At 40.3% G+C, this 18,494-nt stretch overlaps 1 protein-coding gene across 1 annotated transcript in view; it reads right to left on the bottom strand.

Annotated features, from left to right (window-relative positions):
* Nucleotides 1-18,494, bottom strand: part of LOC128063939 (uncharacterized) — a 357,926-nt gene that overhangs the window by 305,745 nt on the left and 33,687 nt on the right. The window contains 2 exon segments of the mRNA XM_052656769.1: nt 16,711-17,882; nt 17,964-18,032. Coding sequence (XP_052512729.1) covers nt 16,711-17,882; nt 17,964-18,032 — 1,241 coding nt within the window.

The following is an 18,494-nucleotide window of genomic DNA, read 5'->3' as shown; positions in this document are numbered from 1 at the left end:
TGACGCTATATGTGAGACAGCAAAGGAGACACAGATGCAAAGAACAGTCTTTTGGACTCTGTGGGAGAAGGTGAGGGTGGGATGATTTGAGAGGGTAGCGTTGAAATGTGGATATTATCATGTGAAGCAGATCACCAGTCCAGGTTTGATGCATGAGACAGAGTGCTCAGGGCTGCTGCACTGGAATGACCCAGAGGGATGGGATGGGGAGGGAGGTGGGAGGAGGGTTCTGGATGGGGAACACATGTGCACCCATGGCTGATTCACGCTGATGTTTGGCAAAAACCACTACAATATTGTAAAGTAATTAGCCTCCAATTAAAATAAATAATTAAAAAAAAAAAAGACATTCAACAAAATAACTGGCCAGTGCTCTTCAAAAGTGTCACAGTCATAAAAGATAAAAAGGACTAAAGAACTATGTCAGATGGGAGGAATACTAATAAAACGAGACAACTAAATCAATCTGGGCATTTAGATAGGATTCTTTAACATAGTAGGGCACTGATAAGACAATTATCAAAATTTAAATAAAGTCTGTAAATTAGCAAAAGTCGTGTATCAGGGTAAATCTCCTGGTTCTCCTAATTGTACTGTGGACACTTGAGTGAAGAGTGTATTGGAATCCTTTGCCTTATGCTTACAATATAAAAATAAAAAGTTTCTTAAAAATGAAAAAAAAATTAAAAGGACCAGAGGACACTTTTAAAAACTGTATGTCTGAATGGCTAATAAAAATAGGAAAAGAGGCTAAACAGCGTAACACATCAAGGAAAAGTAAATTAAAAACTGTGATGAAACTCTGCTATATATCCACCAGAATAGTTAAAAGATTGATAATTTCAAATAACAGACATGACACAGAGCAACTGAAACTCTCATACATTACTGGATGGAGTGTAAATTGGTACAACATAAGATACTGGTAGTATCAACTAAACATATGCCTGCTCAATGATCCAGGATTTCCCTGATGGCTCAGAGGGTAAAGAATCTGCCCGCAATGTGGGAGACCTGGGTCAGGAAGATTCCCCTGGAGAAGGGAATGGCTACCCACACCATTATTCCTGCCCGAAGAATGCCATGCACAGAGGAGGCTGGAGGGCTCCATTCCATGGGGGTCACCCAATGATCTAGCAATTCCACTCCTAAATATTTACTCAAGAGACGAGCATTTATTTATTTTAATGATTATCTAGTTAGCTTGGTTTGTGCTGGATCTCTGCTTCTACGCAGGCTTTTCTCTAGTTGCAGCAAGTGGGAGGTACAGTCTAGTTGCAGTGCACAGTCTTACTGCAGTGGCTTTCCCTGCTGCTGAGCGCGGCTCTAGGCTTGGGTTTCAGTAGTTGCGGTGCATGGGCTCAGCAGCTGGGACTGCCAGGGTCTTGCGCACAGGCTCTATAGTTGTGGCTTCGCTGCTCTCTGGCATGTGGGATCCTCCTGGTTGTTCTTTAGTTATTCAGTCGTGTCTGACTCTTTGCGACTCCATTGACTGTAGCCCTCTAGGTTCTTCTGTCCATGGGATTTGCCAAGGCAAGAATATTGGAGTAGGTTGCCATTTCCTTCTCCAGGGGATCTTTCCACCCAGGGATTGAACCTGCATCTCCTGCATTGCAGGCAAATTCTTTACCACGGGGCCAACAGGGAAGCCCCGAGAAAAGCATTTATGTGTTCATCAAAACCACAGTAGAATGTTCATAGCAACAACACAATTTGTAATAGCCACAAACTGGAAACTATTAAATGTCCCTGGGTGAACAGTGTAATCAGGGACGAAAATAGGAAGTCAAGAAACACCGGGAATACAGAATGAAGCAGGGCAAAGGCTAAGAGTTTTGCCAAGAGAACACACTGGTCACAGCAAACACCCTCTTCCAACAACACGAGATGACTCTACACATGGATATCATCAGACGGTCAATACTGACATCAGACTGATTATATTCTTTGCAGCCAAAAATGGAGAAGTTCTATACAGGAGCTGTACAGAAGACCAGGAGCTGACTGTGGCTCAGATCATGAACTCCTTATTGCAAAATTCAGACTTAAATTGAAGAAATTAGGGAAAACCACTAGACCATTTAGGTATGACCTAAATCAAATCCCTTACAATTATACAGTGGAAGTGACAAATAGATTCAAAGGATTAGATCTGATAGAGTGCTTGAAGAACTATGGACGGAGGTTCATGGCATCATACGGGAGGCAGTGATCAACCATCCCCCCAAAAAAGTAATGCAAAAAGGCAAAATGGCTGTTTGAGGAGGCCTTACAAATAGCTGAGAAAAGAAGAGAAGCTAAAGGCAAAGGAGAAAAGAAAAAATATATCCATCTGAATGCAGAGTTCCAAAGAACAGCAGGAACTTATCTGCTTCCTCAGTGATCAATGCAAAGAAACAGAGAAAAACAATATAATGGCAAAGATTGGAGATCTCTTCCAGAAAATTAGAGATGCCAAGGGGACATTTCATGCAAAGATGGTACAATAAAGGACAGAAAAAGTACAGACCTAACAGAACTACAAGATATTAAGAAGAGGTGGCAAGAATACACAGAAGAACCATACAAAAAAGATCTTAACAACCCAGATAACCACGATGGTGTGTTCACTCATCTACAACCAGACATCCTGGAGTGCGAAGTCAAATGGGCCTTAGGAAGCATCACTACAAACAAAGCTAGTGGAGGTGAAGAAATTTCAGCTGAGCTATTTCAAATCCTAAAAAGATGATGCTGTAAACTCAATATGCCAGCAAATTTGGAAAACTCAGCAGTGGCCCCAGGACTGGAAAAGGTCAGTTTTCATTCCAATCCCGAAGAAAGGAAATGCCAAAGAATGTTCAAACTACCACACAATTGCACTCATCTCACACGTTAGCACATTAATGCTCAAAATTCTCCAAGAGAGGCTTCAACAGTACGTAAATCGAGAACTTCCAGATGCTCAAGCGGGATTTAGAAAAGGCAGAGGAACCAGAGATCAAATTGCCAACATCCACTGGATCACAATAAAAAGAAAGAGAGTTCCAGAAAAACCTCTGTTTTATTGATTATACCAAAGTCGTTGACTGTGTGGATAACAACAAACTGTGGAAAATTCTTCAAGAGATGGGAATACCAGACCACCTTACCTGCCTCCTGAGAAAACTGTATGCAGGTCAAGAAGGAACAGTTAGAACCAGACATGGAACAACGGACTGGTTCCAAATTGGGAAAGGGGTTCATCAAGGCTGTATATTATCACCCTGCTTATTTAACTTGTATACTCAGAGTACATCATGCAAAATGCCAGGCTGGATGAAGCACAAGCTAGAATCAAGACTGCTGGAAGAAATATCAATAACCTCATATATGCAGATGACATCACCCTTATGGCAGAAAGAGAAGAGGAACTAAAGAGGAGAGTGAAAAAGCTAGCTTAAAACTCAACATTCAAAATACTAAGATCATGGCATCTGGTCCCATCACTTCATGACAAATACATGGGGAAACAACGGAAACAGTGACAGACTTTCTTTTCTTTGGCTACAAATCACTGCAGATGGTGACTGCAGCCATGAAATTAAAAGACTTTTGCTACTTGGAAGAAAAGCTATGACAAACCTAGACAGCATTTTAAAAAGCAGATATATTACTTTGCTGACAAAGGTCCATCTAATCAAAGCTATGATGTTTCCAGTAGTCATGTATGGATATGAAAGTTGGACCATAAAGAAAGCTGAGTGCTGAAGAATTGATGCTTTTGAACTGTGGTGCTGAAGACTCTTGAGAATCCCTTGGATTGGAAGGAGATCAAACCAGTCAATCCTAAAGGAAATCAATCCTGAATATTCACTGGAGGGACTGATACTGAAGCTGAAGCTCCAATAATCTGGCAATCTGATGTGAAAAACTGACTCATTGGAAAAGACCCTGATGCTGGGAAAGATTGAAGGCAGGAGGAGAAGGGGACGACAGTGGATGAGATGGTTGGATGGCATCACCAACTAGATGGACATGAGTTTGAGCAGGCTCTGGGAGTTGGTGATGGACAGGGAAGCCTGGCGTCCTGCAGTCCACAGGGTCACAAAGAGTCAGACACGACTGAGTAACTGAACAGTGGATTTAATAAATTGTAATATACCCCCAAATGTAATGAGAACTAAGTACAATTACACTCAACAACATAGATGAGCTTCATAGACATGATGTGGAACAAAAGAAACCAGACACAAAGGAATACATGGTATATAATTCCATTTAAATATGAAATTCATGAATGGATCAAATTAATTAATGGGTATAGAATTCTGAATACTGATGTTGGGAGAGGAATATCTGGGAAGGGCATGAGGGAATCTTCTGGGGTGCTGGCAAAATTCTTTATGATGATCTAGCACTCAGGCACTCTTGCCTGGAAAATCCCATGGACGGAGGAGCCTGGTGGGCCACAGTCCGTGGGGTCGCTAAGAGTCGGACATAGCTGAGTGACTTCACTTTCACTTTTCACTTTCATGCATTGGAGAAGGAAATGGCAACCCACTCCAGTGTTATTGCCTGGAGAATCCCAGGGATGGGGGAGCCTCATGGGCTGCCATCTATGGGGTCGCCCAGAGTTGGACACGACTGAACGGACTTAGCAGCAGCAGCAGCAGGAAACTGTTTTATGGCCATATACTTAAGATTTGTGCACTTTACTGTCTATATGCTATATATCATAAAAATGTTTAAAAAAAACTATCAGAACCATGTTTTGGTAGGGACATGGAGCAATGAGATGTTTGATACACGTATATAAAGTATAAACGTGACACTCACTTTGGTAAATATCTTGGCACTATTGGGAAAGTGGAAGATACATGACCTAGCACTCCTAGAACTCCATTGGTAGGTAAACTTGTGCATGATAACCTATGTAAAAGAATGTTCATGGCAGCACAGTCTATAAAGTAAAAAACTAGAAATAACGCAAATGTCCATCATTATTAGAAGGGATGAATAATAGTTTAATGGATGGAACATAGCAAAGAAAACAAATGAACAACTATTAAAATATAATATGGGTAATTCTCAAAAACACAGTTGAACAAATAGAGTAAGAGATAAAAGACAGTATGGGGCATTCATATAAAGTTTAAAAATAGGGGAAAACTACTGTATAAAGCTTAAAGAGATACATATACGTAAGTGAAAAAAATTCATACAATTTTCCAGTCACACAAACATAATCACACAAATTTAAACCATCAGGGTGTCATACAGCTAGAGATAACCCACAACCCAAACACAGGGCCGCATACCCAGGGTCACATAGCACAGTCACACTTTTCGCAAGAGGACAGTCACACCGGCACTGTCACGGGTACTGCACACCCGCACATGGCCGTACACTCACAATCACAATCACCACAGATAAATCACACAGTAACCACAGGTACCCCACAGGTATCTGCAGCCACAGTCGCACAATCACACCCCTCTAAGGGGACAAACGCTATCACATTCACCGAGTCAAAAGCTACTCACATCCCCACATACAATGCCGCAAGTGATTACACGCACATGACCAGGACGCATCCCGTCACATCGGCACAGTCACAGGTTCTCAGACAGTTAAGCAAACGGTTATCACTGGAACCTCACACACGCTCACTACCGGAAGAGCCAGACACAATCACGTGGTCATTCATCACTTACACCAACGCAAACACAATCACACAGTTTCCAACTCACCTCTTAGCGAGCGGTACAAGGCCTAAGCTCCGGCCCCGCCCTCTTCTCTGGTTCCCCACCTCAGGTCTCCCAAGCTTCCTAAGAAGCTGAACCTTCCACAACAAGGTAACACTAGCTGGTGCGGACCTGAGGGTCCCGCCAGCGCGTGACTTTGAGGCTGAACTCACGCGAGAATCACGTTCTTGTCGAGGAGTCCTCTGGGAAGTGTAGTCAGAGACATCCCTGTGGCTGACAAGATGGCTACCGGTCAACCGGATTTCTAGCAGAAATCAGCTGCAGCCCCGCCTAAAGGGTTGCATCCCCCTCATCAAACCGCCCACCGGAGGCCTCACAGAGCCTGGCTTAGCCTCGGGCCGTGACTCCCAAGAAAGCCCACTGTGAAACGTTTAAAAATGGATTTTCTTACTATCCCCGAGAGTTGAACAGGCTCTGGAAAAAAAGAACTAGACCGCAAGCGGGGAGAAATAGCACAGCCGAGCCTTCTGGGAAATGTAGTTAGGGAGCAGGAAAAGCGAGCGGTGAATGGACCGTTTGAAATTGGTCTTAGCTTGCGCCTGGTCGCACCGCGGAGACTTCTGGGAGTGTCACTGCCCAAGGCATTCGCAAGCTTCCTGGGTCGCCGTTTTGGCCTTTGTTCGGCCATGAGTTTGGTTTAGGGGTTCCTCAGTGTAGAGGAATTGTGGGACCTGAACTTGTGAGACCCAAAACTAGTCTGGGAGGCCGAAGGGAAGGGGTACCGGGAATCTGCAACGCAATTGGGGAGGTTGAAGGCGGAGGAATCCTAAACGTGAAACGGGGAGGAATTTCTGCTGCTGGGAAGGGGGCTGATGTTATTCTGTGCTACCTAACTGATTTCTGTGTGGTTCGGGGAGTGAGGAGAAGGGGAGGCGGTGAGGCCACTTTGCAGGAGGCAAGTAATGAAAACTCGGGGGCCTATGACAGTGTGTGGTGATAGTAGGGAGAGGGAGAAACTGGATTCAGGATTTTGTGTGTCTATGTAACTGATAATTTCATTGAGTATCACCGTGTGTATGATTGTATCTTGGAAAATAATCTCTGAGCCTCATTGTAAAACGGTAACAAGAAGGGTAGATTTTCCTTGAATTATTTTTGTGGTTATTGTTAAGGTTTGATGGAACAAAGGTTACGGTACTGAGCTAAGGCAATGGTAACCCACTCCAGTACTCTTGCCTGGAAAATCCCATGGACAGGAACGTGGTAGGCTGCAGTCCATGGGGTCACTAAGAGTCGGACACAACTGAGCGACTTTTCACTTTCATGCACTGGAGAAGGAAATGGCAATCCACTCCAATGTTCTTGCCTGGAGAATCCGAGGGACGGGGAGCCTGGTGGGCTGCTGTCTGTGGGGTCGCACAGAGTCGGACACGACTGAAGTGACTTAGCAGCAACTGAGCTAATAAATGATTTAAAGCTTGACTTTCATGTAAAACAAATTATCGATTATGGGTTAGAAATAAAAGCGGTTTCTTTAGAAAGTCAGTTTGAAAGGGACTATTTTCCCTTCTTCTTTTTTAAGTAGTGTTTGCTCTTGCTTACAGCCCAGACCCTGGGGTCAAAGAGCTGATTTGTGAAGTGTTGGACTAAGAAATAAAATTTGATGGGCAGTATCGGCCATTGAAAACAGAAGAGAAGTGAATTGTTCACTGGCTAAGTCCTGTCCGACTCTTTGCGACCGCATGGACTGCAGCACACTAGCCTCCTCTCTCCTTCACTATCTCCTGGAATTTGTTCAAAGTATTTCTTCTCAATTTTTGGGAGGAGTTTGAGAAATATTGACATTATTTCTTTAAATGTTTGGTAGAATTTTCCAGGAGTCTTTTCTCTATTTTTCTTTATCTAGCTCAAGTTTTATCAATTTTGCTTTAAAAAAAAAAAACTGGCTCTTGATTTTGTTGACCCCCCCTTTTTTGGGGGAGGGGGGCTCTTTATTTACTCTCTTTATTATAATTTCCTTCCTCCTGGGCTTAATTAATTTGTTCTTCTAATTCTGGAGTTGTGACATTGTTTATTTGAAACTCCTGTCTTTCTGTGAAAGACACTTATTTGCTCATCTCAAAAGCTGTGGCCTGGGACTTCCCTAGTTGTCCAGTGGTTAAGATTGTGCAGTCCCAATGCATGGGGTGTGGGTTTGATCCCTGGTTAGGGAATTAAGATCCCACATGAAGGGGAAAACAGTAAGAGAATATCACTGTAATATCCCTACCTTTTTCACCTTTTAAAATATAAAGATACATTAAAGTTATTTTAAGAAAAAAAGATCCCATATGTTGCACAGTGCTGCCTAAGAAAAAGGGAAAAGAAAAAAAAAAAAGCTGTGGCTCTAGGGAAATGCTTCTCATTTAACACATATCCAGAGGGTAACTGCAACTCTCCCTAGAGACTAGCTCACCAGGTGGCCCCATCCTTACACTCTCCCTCTGCCCCTGCACTTTCCTGGTGGCTCAGAGGGTAAAGCATCTGTCCACAACGTGGGAGACCCGGGTTCGATCCCTGGGTCGGGAAGATCCCCTGGAGAAGGAAATGGCAATCCACTCTAGTACTATTGCCTGGAAAATCCGCTGGATAGAGGAGCCTGGGACAGAGGAGCCTGGTAGGCTACAGTCCATGGGGTTGCCAAGAGTCGGACACGACTGAGCGACTTCACTTTCTTTCTGCCCCTACACGGTTTGCTGGAGTCTTCATGAAAGGAGCTTGTGCAAAAGTCTGACAGCCCGGGATGGTGGCTGCTGACCAGAGGACACAGTCCTTATAACCTGACTCTGGTGGCCAGTAGGGCTTGTGTTCATGGGTTCAATGTCATGGTAGCAAACACAAAACAGTTCTTAACGGGCTGTTCCTTCAGGGGTTATTAGTACAGAGGGAGCAGACAGAAACACCTATCTTTCCTAGTCTTCCCCCAAAAGAGGTGTATTTGCATCCTTTAAAAGCTTCTGTCTGACTGACTTCTTTAAGATGATAGAAAGGGTGCTAATTAGTAACAGGAAAACATATGAAAGTATAAATCTCACTGGTAAAGGTAAATATTTAGGTAAGTTCAGAATGGTGTTGTAATGGTGGTGGGTTGATCACTTATAAATCTAGCATGAAGGTTAAAAGACAAAATTAGTCTGCTGCCAAGCCCTGGGAGAATAGCCACAGTGATTCTTCATGAGACAGTTAAGAAAAGTTTCCCAGCTCACTATAACCTTGTGGGTCTCGTGGACATTGAATTTCAGAGATAGATATTTTGGGGGCCTGTCTCCCAGCTGGGATTCTTAAAAGTTAGGGTGCCAAATACATGGTCCAAATCCTTTACTCCTCAGGGAAAAGCTAGGAGTTGGGTTGTCTCCTGATTGATGAGTCACAGTGCCAGGGTTGGGCTTTATGGCAAGTTTGTGTCTCAGACTTTACTACCTGTTTCACTGTGGATTTTTTCTTTTTCCTGATATGTAGGAGTCACTCAGCTACTTTCTAGATTTCTTTCAGAAAAGTCTCTCAGCTAATTTCTGGATTTCTTTCAGAAGTATTTATTCCACAGGTAGCTGTAGATTTGGAGTGTCTGTGGGAGGTGGTATATTGAAGAGCCTCTTGTGTTAACATCTTGAACCCAAATCTCCACTGCTTCTTTTTTAAAAAATTAATTTTATTTTTGGTATATAAAATAAAATTATTTTGGGTCTTCATTGCTCTGTGTGGGCTCTTCTCTCTACTTGCAGTGAGCAGGGGCTACTCTTCATTCTGGTGCACAGCTTTCTCATTGCGGTGGATTCTCTTGTGGAGCAAGGCTCTAGGCACACAGGCTCGCTAGTTGTGGCGCACAGGCTTAGTTGCTCCGAGGCATGTGTAATCTTCCAGGACCAGGGATTGAACCCATGTCCCCTGTATTGGCAGGCGGATTCTTTTCCACTGTACCACCAGAGAAGTCCTCCACTGGCTTCTTAATCTGTCTTAATCACTGAATTCTTCATCTCCAAGGGGGCTCAGTGAGTAAAATGTGGATATGACCACTGGGATGGTGGGTTGAGTATCACAGGAAGTGCTTACTAATCATTTGCAGCCCTCTCTCATGACACTTCCAATTCTGCCCATCTCACTACTGCCTAACAGAATCTTCTTCCAAGTTCCAACTGTCTTGGGTCGAGGTATTAAGTCCCCTTAGTCTGGAGAGTGAGCATTGTTTTCTTATTTATTCTTATAGATCATGTTGTGGCAAGTTTGGATTTTTCTCCTTCTAAAAGCTATTTATTTATGGAAATTACTATAAGTCAAGATCATAATAGCATAGGATAGTCTGAAATATTTATATATCAGTGTGCATGTGACATTGTGTGCTAGGGCTTCTGAAGAGGCAAAGTCTATATCACCCTATTTCCTCCCATGAATTGTTGTTCAATGGAAATTTAGGACAAGGAGTTTAGACACATGGAGGCTAAATATTACCTTTATTATAGATAAATGCAAACTGGAGGCTGGTCTGTGTGGGAGTCCAACAGTATTTCCGACTGGATTCCAGAAATAAAGAGACTGACCTGGTGAACCTTGACGATGGCAAAAACAGACTCTTAATCCCCACTCCCATAGTGTGGCCTAGGCAAATGCATGCTGTACCCTCTGAAGACAGGCAGAGTCCACAGCAGAAGAGGAAAGAAGCAGGGCCAGGGCAGTCTGTGTTTAACCAGAAGACAGGAAATGACACAGTACTTTAAACAGGGAAGCTTAATATAAGGAATTATTAAGCAGTGATAGTAACTATATAGAGCTATACTGTTAAGATGAAAAGGGATTTTTAGGAGTCTTTAGCACTGAGGCAGTGTACCTAAGGAAGGACAAACTTGAAAAGGGAGAGGTTCATACTTCATGAAAGACCACTGGATGGCAGAGAAGTTTGCTGGGTTGCCCAGTCCCCAGACATGACCAGGCAGTTAAGATGAGCAGAAGCTGACAGACATTTGAAGGGAGTCGGGGCACCACTGTGGATACTAGTCGAATGTGGAGCTATAGAGGCCCCTCTTTGCAGGAATCTAGCATATATCCATGAAGGGCTTGGGCCTAATAGCTCCTGGTAGTTGGGTGGGACAAAGGTCAGGGTACTGTCTTGCTAGATGACTGGCTGTATGAGGCCCCCAGTGTACATGTGAAGAGCTTTAGAGAGGGTATAATTTTAAAAAATAGCTGCCATTCCCCAGGTTTTTGTTCTGTTAACTCAATGGATATGGCCAAAACCCTGTGGAGTCAATAATTTATTAACATCACCTTGCTTGCATCTTCATGAGACCACTGCTCCACTACCAACCCTTGCTACTTGGGGCATCCTTTTGGACTGCTAATAAAAATGTATAGTTTGCATCCAGCAGTCTCTGAATTGGGTCATTAATACCATATTAGTTTAATTAACCTCAAGGTCTTGCTTTGCTCCAGTGCCAATAGTTCTATGATAATCCTGTGAGTCTTTACTTGACCAAACTTTAGTCAGATTTGAAACTTCTAGATCTATCTTGTGCATTATTATGAACTCTAGATTTAGTAGGAACTCTGCTAAAGTCAGTTGAACTAGCTGCTGCTAAGTCACTTCAATTATGTCTGACTCTTTTCAACCCTATGGACTGTAGCCCACCAGGCTCCTGTCCATGGGATTCTTCAGGTAAGAATATTGGAGTGGGTTGCCATTTCTTCATTTGAACTAGAACTCTTGTAAATTCAAAAAACATATATAGAAAAAGTAGGTTAACAGTATATAAACAGAAAATCCACAGAAGAGGAAACCAGATGTACAACATTTGGCATTTCCTTGGTTATTTGTGAGGATGAGCTTTTCAAATGTTGGTTGTCCATCTAGTTTCCTCTTCTGTGGCTTTTTCTATTTTTACACTGTTCTGATGGAAGTGGCTTTGTCTTACTGCAACACAGGAGACCCGTTTCATCCCTGGGTCACGAAGATCCCCTGGAGAAGGGATAGGCTACCCACTCTAGTATTGTTGGGCCTCCCCTGTGGCTCAGCTGGTAAAGAATCCGCCTGCAATGTGGGAGACCTGGGTTCGATCCCTGGGTTGGGAAGATCCCCTGGAGAAGGGAAGAGCTACCCACTCCAACATTCTGACCTGGAGAATTCCTCAGACTGTACAGTCCATGGGGCCACAAAGAGTGGGACACAACTGAGTGACTTTTACTTCCACTTGTCTTACTGTATCTGGGAGCTCGGAGTTAAACATCTGACAAGGTTACCTCACATTTAACTGGCTAGGGTAGAAATAAGCAGGAAGGGGACTGTCTTAGTTTGGGCTACTATAACAAAATACCATAGACTGCGTGGCTTAAACAACAATTTATTTCTCACAGTTATAGAGGCTGAGAAGCCCCAATAGCAAGTGCTGGCAGATTTGGAAAAGGTCCATTTCCTGGATTGTAGACAGATGCCTTCTCACTCAGCTCACATGGCCTTTTCTTGGTATACACACAATGCCACATTCCTTATGAGGGCATTACTCCCACAAGAACTGTACCATCCTCTTGACCTCATATAAACATAATTTCCTAAGGCCCTATCTCCAAATACCATCACACTAGGCACTAGGGCTTCAGCACATGAATTCTGGGCTGGGCTGGGGTTCCTTATTCAACTCAACTAACAAAAATCTTTAATGGTATTTTGCAGGGATGGGCTTTACTCTGTTCTGAATTCTCATGCTGAAGGATGGGAATTGCAATTTGAACCTATGCAAAGGCTTACTGGCTTCCCTGGTGGCTCAGAGGGTAAAGCATCTGCCTGCAATGCAGGAGACCTGGCTTTGATCCCTGGGTCGGGAAGATCCCCTGGAGAAGGAAATGGCAACCCACTCCAGTATTCTTGCCTAGAGAATCCCATGGACAGAGGAACCTGGTAGGCTACAGTCCACGGGGTCGCAGAGTCAGACACGACTGAGCGACTTTAAAGGCTCACTATGTTTGGGGACAGGAAGATAGTATCATAAATGTCATTTCTCCCCAAATGTAAACACTTAACAATTCTATTTAGAATATCAAAGGGCTTTTATAATTTGAGAAGACCTACGTTCATTTATAGAGAAAGAAAACGAAGATTAGCCAATAAAACTGGAAAACAGCAAGGAGTAGGGGACTTACAGTAACAAAATACAGTAAGGCTGTTAACATTATCCATTAATGTTAGTATAGGAATAGAAAAATAGATGAATGAAGCAAGAGAATATAAATAAGTCTTGGTGTAAATCAAAATATAAGCCAGTTAAAGTAGAATAAAGAAGAGATCATTTGGGTAAAGAATTACATAGCAGAATTTTAGTTGAATAGGAAAAGTATGGTATCAAAGTAATAAGAGGCCATTCCCACTGACCCATCCCTGGAAAGATTACATTTGTTTTTCTTTTAGTTTCCTTGAAGAAAATACTGGAAATCTCTCATTTGTGGCCTGTACCTGGATGGGATGAACTGTGAACTGGCATGTAGACACTGACTGCCTATATAACTAAGGCATCATAAGTCTTGGGAAACCAAGGTAGTAACTTCCCTGTGCTTAAGTGGTTATCCCTGTTACAAGTGAGTGCACCCCATTTGATGGTGGCACACCATGCAGATGCCCTGCTTGATGAATGTGCTGGATGAGAATGTTAGTCTCCCAGTGCTGAGGTGAACCACACTCATTCTGACCTTGCCTCCTCTGTGCAGTGCTGGGGCAGTGGAAGCTGTGCTTGCTTGAGCACTTGTAAGACTTTCTGATGAACATGCTGTAAAGATATTTTCTTGTTAGGACAAAGCTAATAATAAACCTGACGCTAGGTTAAAGCTTATTCTGTTATCTCTCTTCCTCTTTCTGTTTGCCAGTTCAAATCTGTGATGGCTTCTGGTGGACATGTAGGTGTCAGAGCTGTTTGACCCTAAACTGACTGCTGGATTATTTTAACAAACTGTGCTTGTACAACTGGCAACCCATCTGGAAGAAAAAAACATGAACCCTCATAAATGACATTAAAAATTCAATTCTAAAAGGGTTAAACATTAATATATTACAAAAAGGAAATAGACAACTTGAAAGAAAACCTAAGAAATAACATATATAATGTAGAGATTAAAGTATCTTTACAACTGACCCATACATTTCCTAATATCTAATATGGAAAAAGGTCTCCAAAACTGACAAAAAGATAAATAATCCTATAGGAATATAGGCTAACAATATGAAAGTTTACAAAGAAGCAAATCTAGGAACAGGTGAGGTTTATACTCATCAGACAAACATGAATTTTAGTATAATACCACCTATTGTATAGTTGGAGGAAACTTATTTTGAAAATAGCTAAAAAAAAAAAAAACTAAAAAAAAGAAAAGAAAATAACTGATAGCATCTACTAAAATTTTAAAATAGCACATATCCTTTGATCTAGCAGTCTCTTGCCTATAATCTATCCCCTGGAAATAAGAATACCTAAAATGTAAGGGGCACTTGTAAGGGTGTTTACTTGTGTTGTCTGTCATGGTAAATAGTAACAAGTTGAATCAGCAGGGAGGATGGCTGAATAAATACACAGTACACACTATCATAGAATACCATGCAGCATCTGCCTATCTTACTCTACCTGACCATTATAATCATTCTTGTTGCTGGGCCATGGCACTGGCCAACTATATGCATCGAATGGTAATCCTAGTTTGGTCTGGATTAGAGTTCCTAGTTGCTCTGTGACTTCAAAGATGTACCAGCACAAGGGTGTAATACTTAAGGAATATCAGAGAATGTTTAATGAAAAATGGAAGAAAAGAAGATATTTAGATTCACATAGATACACATATATGTTACCTGGATACATTACCTCACAAAGTCAACCTATGGCATTTACAATCTTAAAACCAAATTTCAAAAATGCCAGTAACAAGCAGTGCAGTGCTACAGTTATATTAGCATAGTATTTTTCTGAGTTTAAAAGAAATCAATATATTTGAAAGGAACCTAAGGTTTAAATGTTACATACTCACTTTTATCACTATTCAAAAAGAGCATTAACTGTTTCTATATATCAAGTTATTGTGGGAAAGAATAAAAAATCCTCCAAAAGATTTGCTTTTAATAAGAGAATTCTCTTTAGGTCTGAGATCTCCCTTTTTCCCCAAGGAAACAAACTAGAGGTGGGGTGGGGGAGTTGACTATGTCTGGCAAATTAGAGAAAATAACTAGTTTGAGTTAAAAACTGAAGCTGAAATGCAACAGTTGTTTTACTTGGTGTCATACAAAAAAAAAGAGTAATGTTTTCTTCATTTTTAAAATGTCTAATTTCTAATACCAGAACTGGTTATGTGGCCTATTAAAATTTCTGATAAGTTTTTCTGAAAAACTGATTATTTCTAACAAGTCTGTGCATGTATTATAAAGTAATATGATCCTTAATGTGCTTCAATCACCTGTTGCAAAATCATGATCTCAAGGGACCACAGAGATTACTGATACGACATTTGAGAATAAATTTAAATAAATGGATTTGTTCAGTTACCATTAAAATTTTAAATTTTATTTCATATTTTAAAGATATGATTTCAGAAATATATTTTTTGCAAAATATCTGCATCTAATTGGAAATGTAAGTCCATTATAACATGTATTCCATGTAGCCTCTCTACTCTTATCCCTTTTTTAATTTTCAGAAGTTTAAAAGAAACAGCATAAATAGAATAAACTCATATTATTACACTCCAGAATCAACTAATGTTTTCTTATATTTATTTGGAATGTTTTTTAATGAGATAGATATTTAGATACAAAACTGAAGTATTGTTCAACCACTATTATTGGCCCCATTTTCCTTCTACTCCCTTTCTTTCTAGAGACAACCACTTTTGGGAATTGAGTGTGTATACTTCCAATTCATTCTTCATAGTTTTACATAAAAATGTTTACCCATAACCAATGCTTTAATACTAGTGTTGGTTAGTGTTGATTTAATTCAAACTCACACAGGTATAGTTACAATAAATTCATCACTTCATTTTCACTCTACATGATTTTCAAATCTTTCTGTTAATACATATAGATTTAATTTGTTAACTGCTAGAGAATATTCTACAGGGTGACTACATCACATTTTATCAACCATTTCCAAAGTGACAGACATTTGTCTCCAATTTTTTGCTATATTAATATAACTCATGCTGCAATGAACATTAAAGATACAGGACTCCCTGGGTACATGTATCAGTTTCTTCACTATATGTATATATACTCAAGAGTGGGTATTCTGAAATGTGTTTTTAAAATTCTTTCCTACTCCAAAGTTTGAAAAAAAAAAAATTCTCCTACAAAACCCTTTTATTATTAAGTTTTGCTCTTTGAGTTCTAGTCTTCAATACTTTTGAATGTTTTAATAAATACTTTATAATGTATGACAACAGCAAAGATCTAATTTTTCCACATGAAGAATCAATTACCCTGAGACCATTTTCTTAATTATCCAGATTTTTCTACCAATTTGAGATTACCACCTCTATGAACTGCCAATTCCCCTTACAAACATCCATGTATTTCTGGATATAATATCCTGTCACAATCTTTATTTTCTATTACTGTATCAAGAGCAAGTAATTTTGATGGTTATACATGTAGTAAAACATGTAACAAAAAAATGACAATTTTGTCTTTGTTTCATATCTTCACACCTTGTATATCTTTGTCTGAATATATCAGGTAGGCCTTCTAGAACCATGTTGATTAGTGTCCATGACTGGATCCTTAATGAGAATGCTCCTAAAAGTCCAGCATGAACATGTTTGTTGTGGGGATATTCGGGGTATAGGTTGTCATGATAGTATGATAGTTATTAAATTCTCAGTGTATTACATTTTGAGTTGTTGCTGTAGGTTTTTTCATATTCACGTCACTTTACTGTAAAATGAAATTTTCTGATATACTGTTTAGTATGACTTCTATTGAAGGTTTTCCTAAATTTAAGACATTCATAGAGCTTTAATGAGTATGAATTCTCTGGTGTCTAATATGATGTGACTTCTGGCTAAAAGCTTTCCCACATTCATTACACTGATAAGGTTTTTCTCCAGTATGGATTCTCATATGCAAAGCAAGAGTTGAGAACTGAGAGAAGGCTTTTCCACATTCATTGCAACCATAGGGCTTCTCACCTGTATGGCTTCTCATATGCACAGTAAGAGATGAGCTTTGACAGAAGGCTTTCCCACATATTTTACATTCATAAGGCTTATCACCTGTATGAATTCTCACATGTACAATAAGTGATGTGATTCGAGAGAAGGCTTTCCCACATTTATTACATTCATAGGGTTTCTCTCCTGTATGAATATTGTGATGTTTAATGAGGTACTGCTTCTGCCTAAAGATTGTTCCACATTCATTACATTTATAGGGTTTCTCTCCAATATGAATTTTCTCATGCTCTGTGAGGTTTGATTTGCCACTGAAAGCTTTTCCACATTCTTTACATATATAAGGTTTCTCTCCTGTATGACTTCTCTGATGCCTAATGAGGCTTGACTTCTGAATGAAAGCTTTCCCACACCCTTTACATTCATAAGGTTTCTCTCCAGTATGAATTCTTTGATGGATAATGAGGTTTTCTTTCTGGCTAAAGGCTTTTCCACACTCATTACATTTAAAGGGTTTCTTTCCACTATGGATATTCTGATGTTTGACGAGGTATTGCTTCTGGCTGAAGGCTCTTCCACATTGGTTACATTCAAAGGGTTTCTCTCCTGTATGAATTTTCTCATGCTCAGAGAGATATGATTTGCCACTGAAGGCTTTGCCACATTCCTTACATGCATAGGGTTTGTTTCCAATATGATTTCTCTGTTGTTTAATAAGGCTTGACATCTGAATAGAAGCTTTCCCACATTCATAAGGTTTCTCTCCAGTATGATGTTTTTGATGAGTAAGCAAGTTTCCTTTCTGGCTAAAGGCTTTCCCACATTTATTACACTGATATGATTTCTTTCCTGTATGACTTCTCAAATGTAGAGTAAGGGATGAGACTCGAGAGAACACTTTACCACATTCAGTACATTCATGTGATTTCTCTGCAGTATGCATTTTCTTATGCTCTATGAGGTTTTGCTTCAGACTAAATGTTTTTCCACATTCATTGCATTCATACAGTTTCTCTTCAGTATGAATTTGATCACGCTGAAGGAGATTTGATTTAGGCCGAAGGCTTTCCAACATTCTTATCATGCACAGGTATTTCCTCAAACAAGAATTCCTTAGTATCTCTTGACATGTGACATGGATGAAAGCTTTCCCACATTCAATATATGCAGATGGTTTCTCTCCAATAATAATTCTCAGATATCTAACAAAGTTGAATTTATGATGAAAGACTTTTCACACTGGTTATCCTGAGGTCAGATGATTTTATAAAGTTGGGATGAAATGTAGCATCCTCATTATATTCGTAATGGTTCTTTCTTAGATAGCTTCTCTCATGTTTAAGTGCAAGTTATGTCCAAATTTTTAAACTTAGTCCCATACATAGAGTAGTAGTCTTAAAGAATCAATGTCTGTGCTCACAGGAAATACTTTTCTGAGTTTTTCTTTAGCTGTATTTTATGAAGTTGTCTGAGTTTTTTAGTTGTATTTTCTGAGTTTTTCCTTAGCTGTATTTTCACAAAGAAGGATGCAATTTAACTCAAAGGTCTTTCCTGTTGTATCTTTATTTATTTATAAATTTCCCAGGCCTTTTCTGAAAGGGAGTACAAAAAAAAAAAATCATTGAAAAGATTAACTAACTGTAAAATATTTAATGCCTGGCATG

The sequence above is a fragment of the Budorcas taxicolor genome, chromosome 18, assembly GCF_023091745.1.
Source record: "Budorcas taxicolor isolate Tak-1 chromosome 18, Takin1.1, whole genome shotgun sequence".
Lineage (NCBI taxonomy): Eukaryota > Metazoa > Chordata > Mammalia > Artiodactyla > Bovidae > Budorcas > Budorcas taxicolor.
The sequence above is the reverse complement of the archived record's forward strand: the minus strand, read 5'-3'. Positions and strand labels throughout refer to the sequence as shown.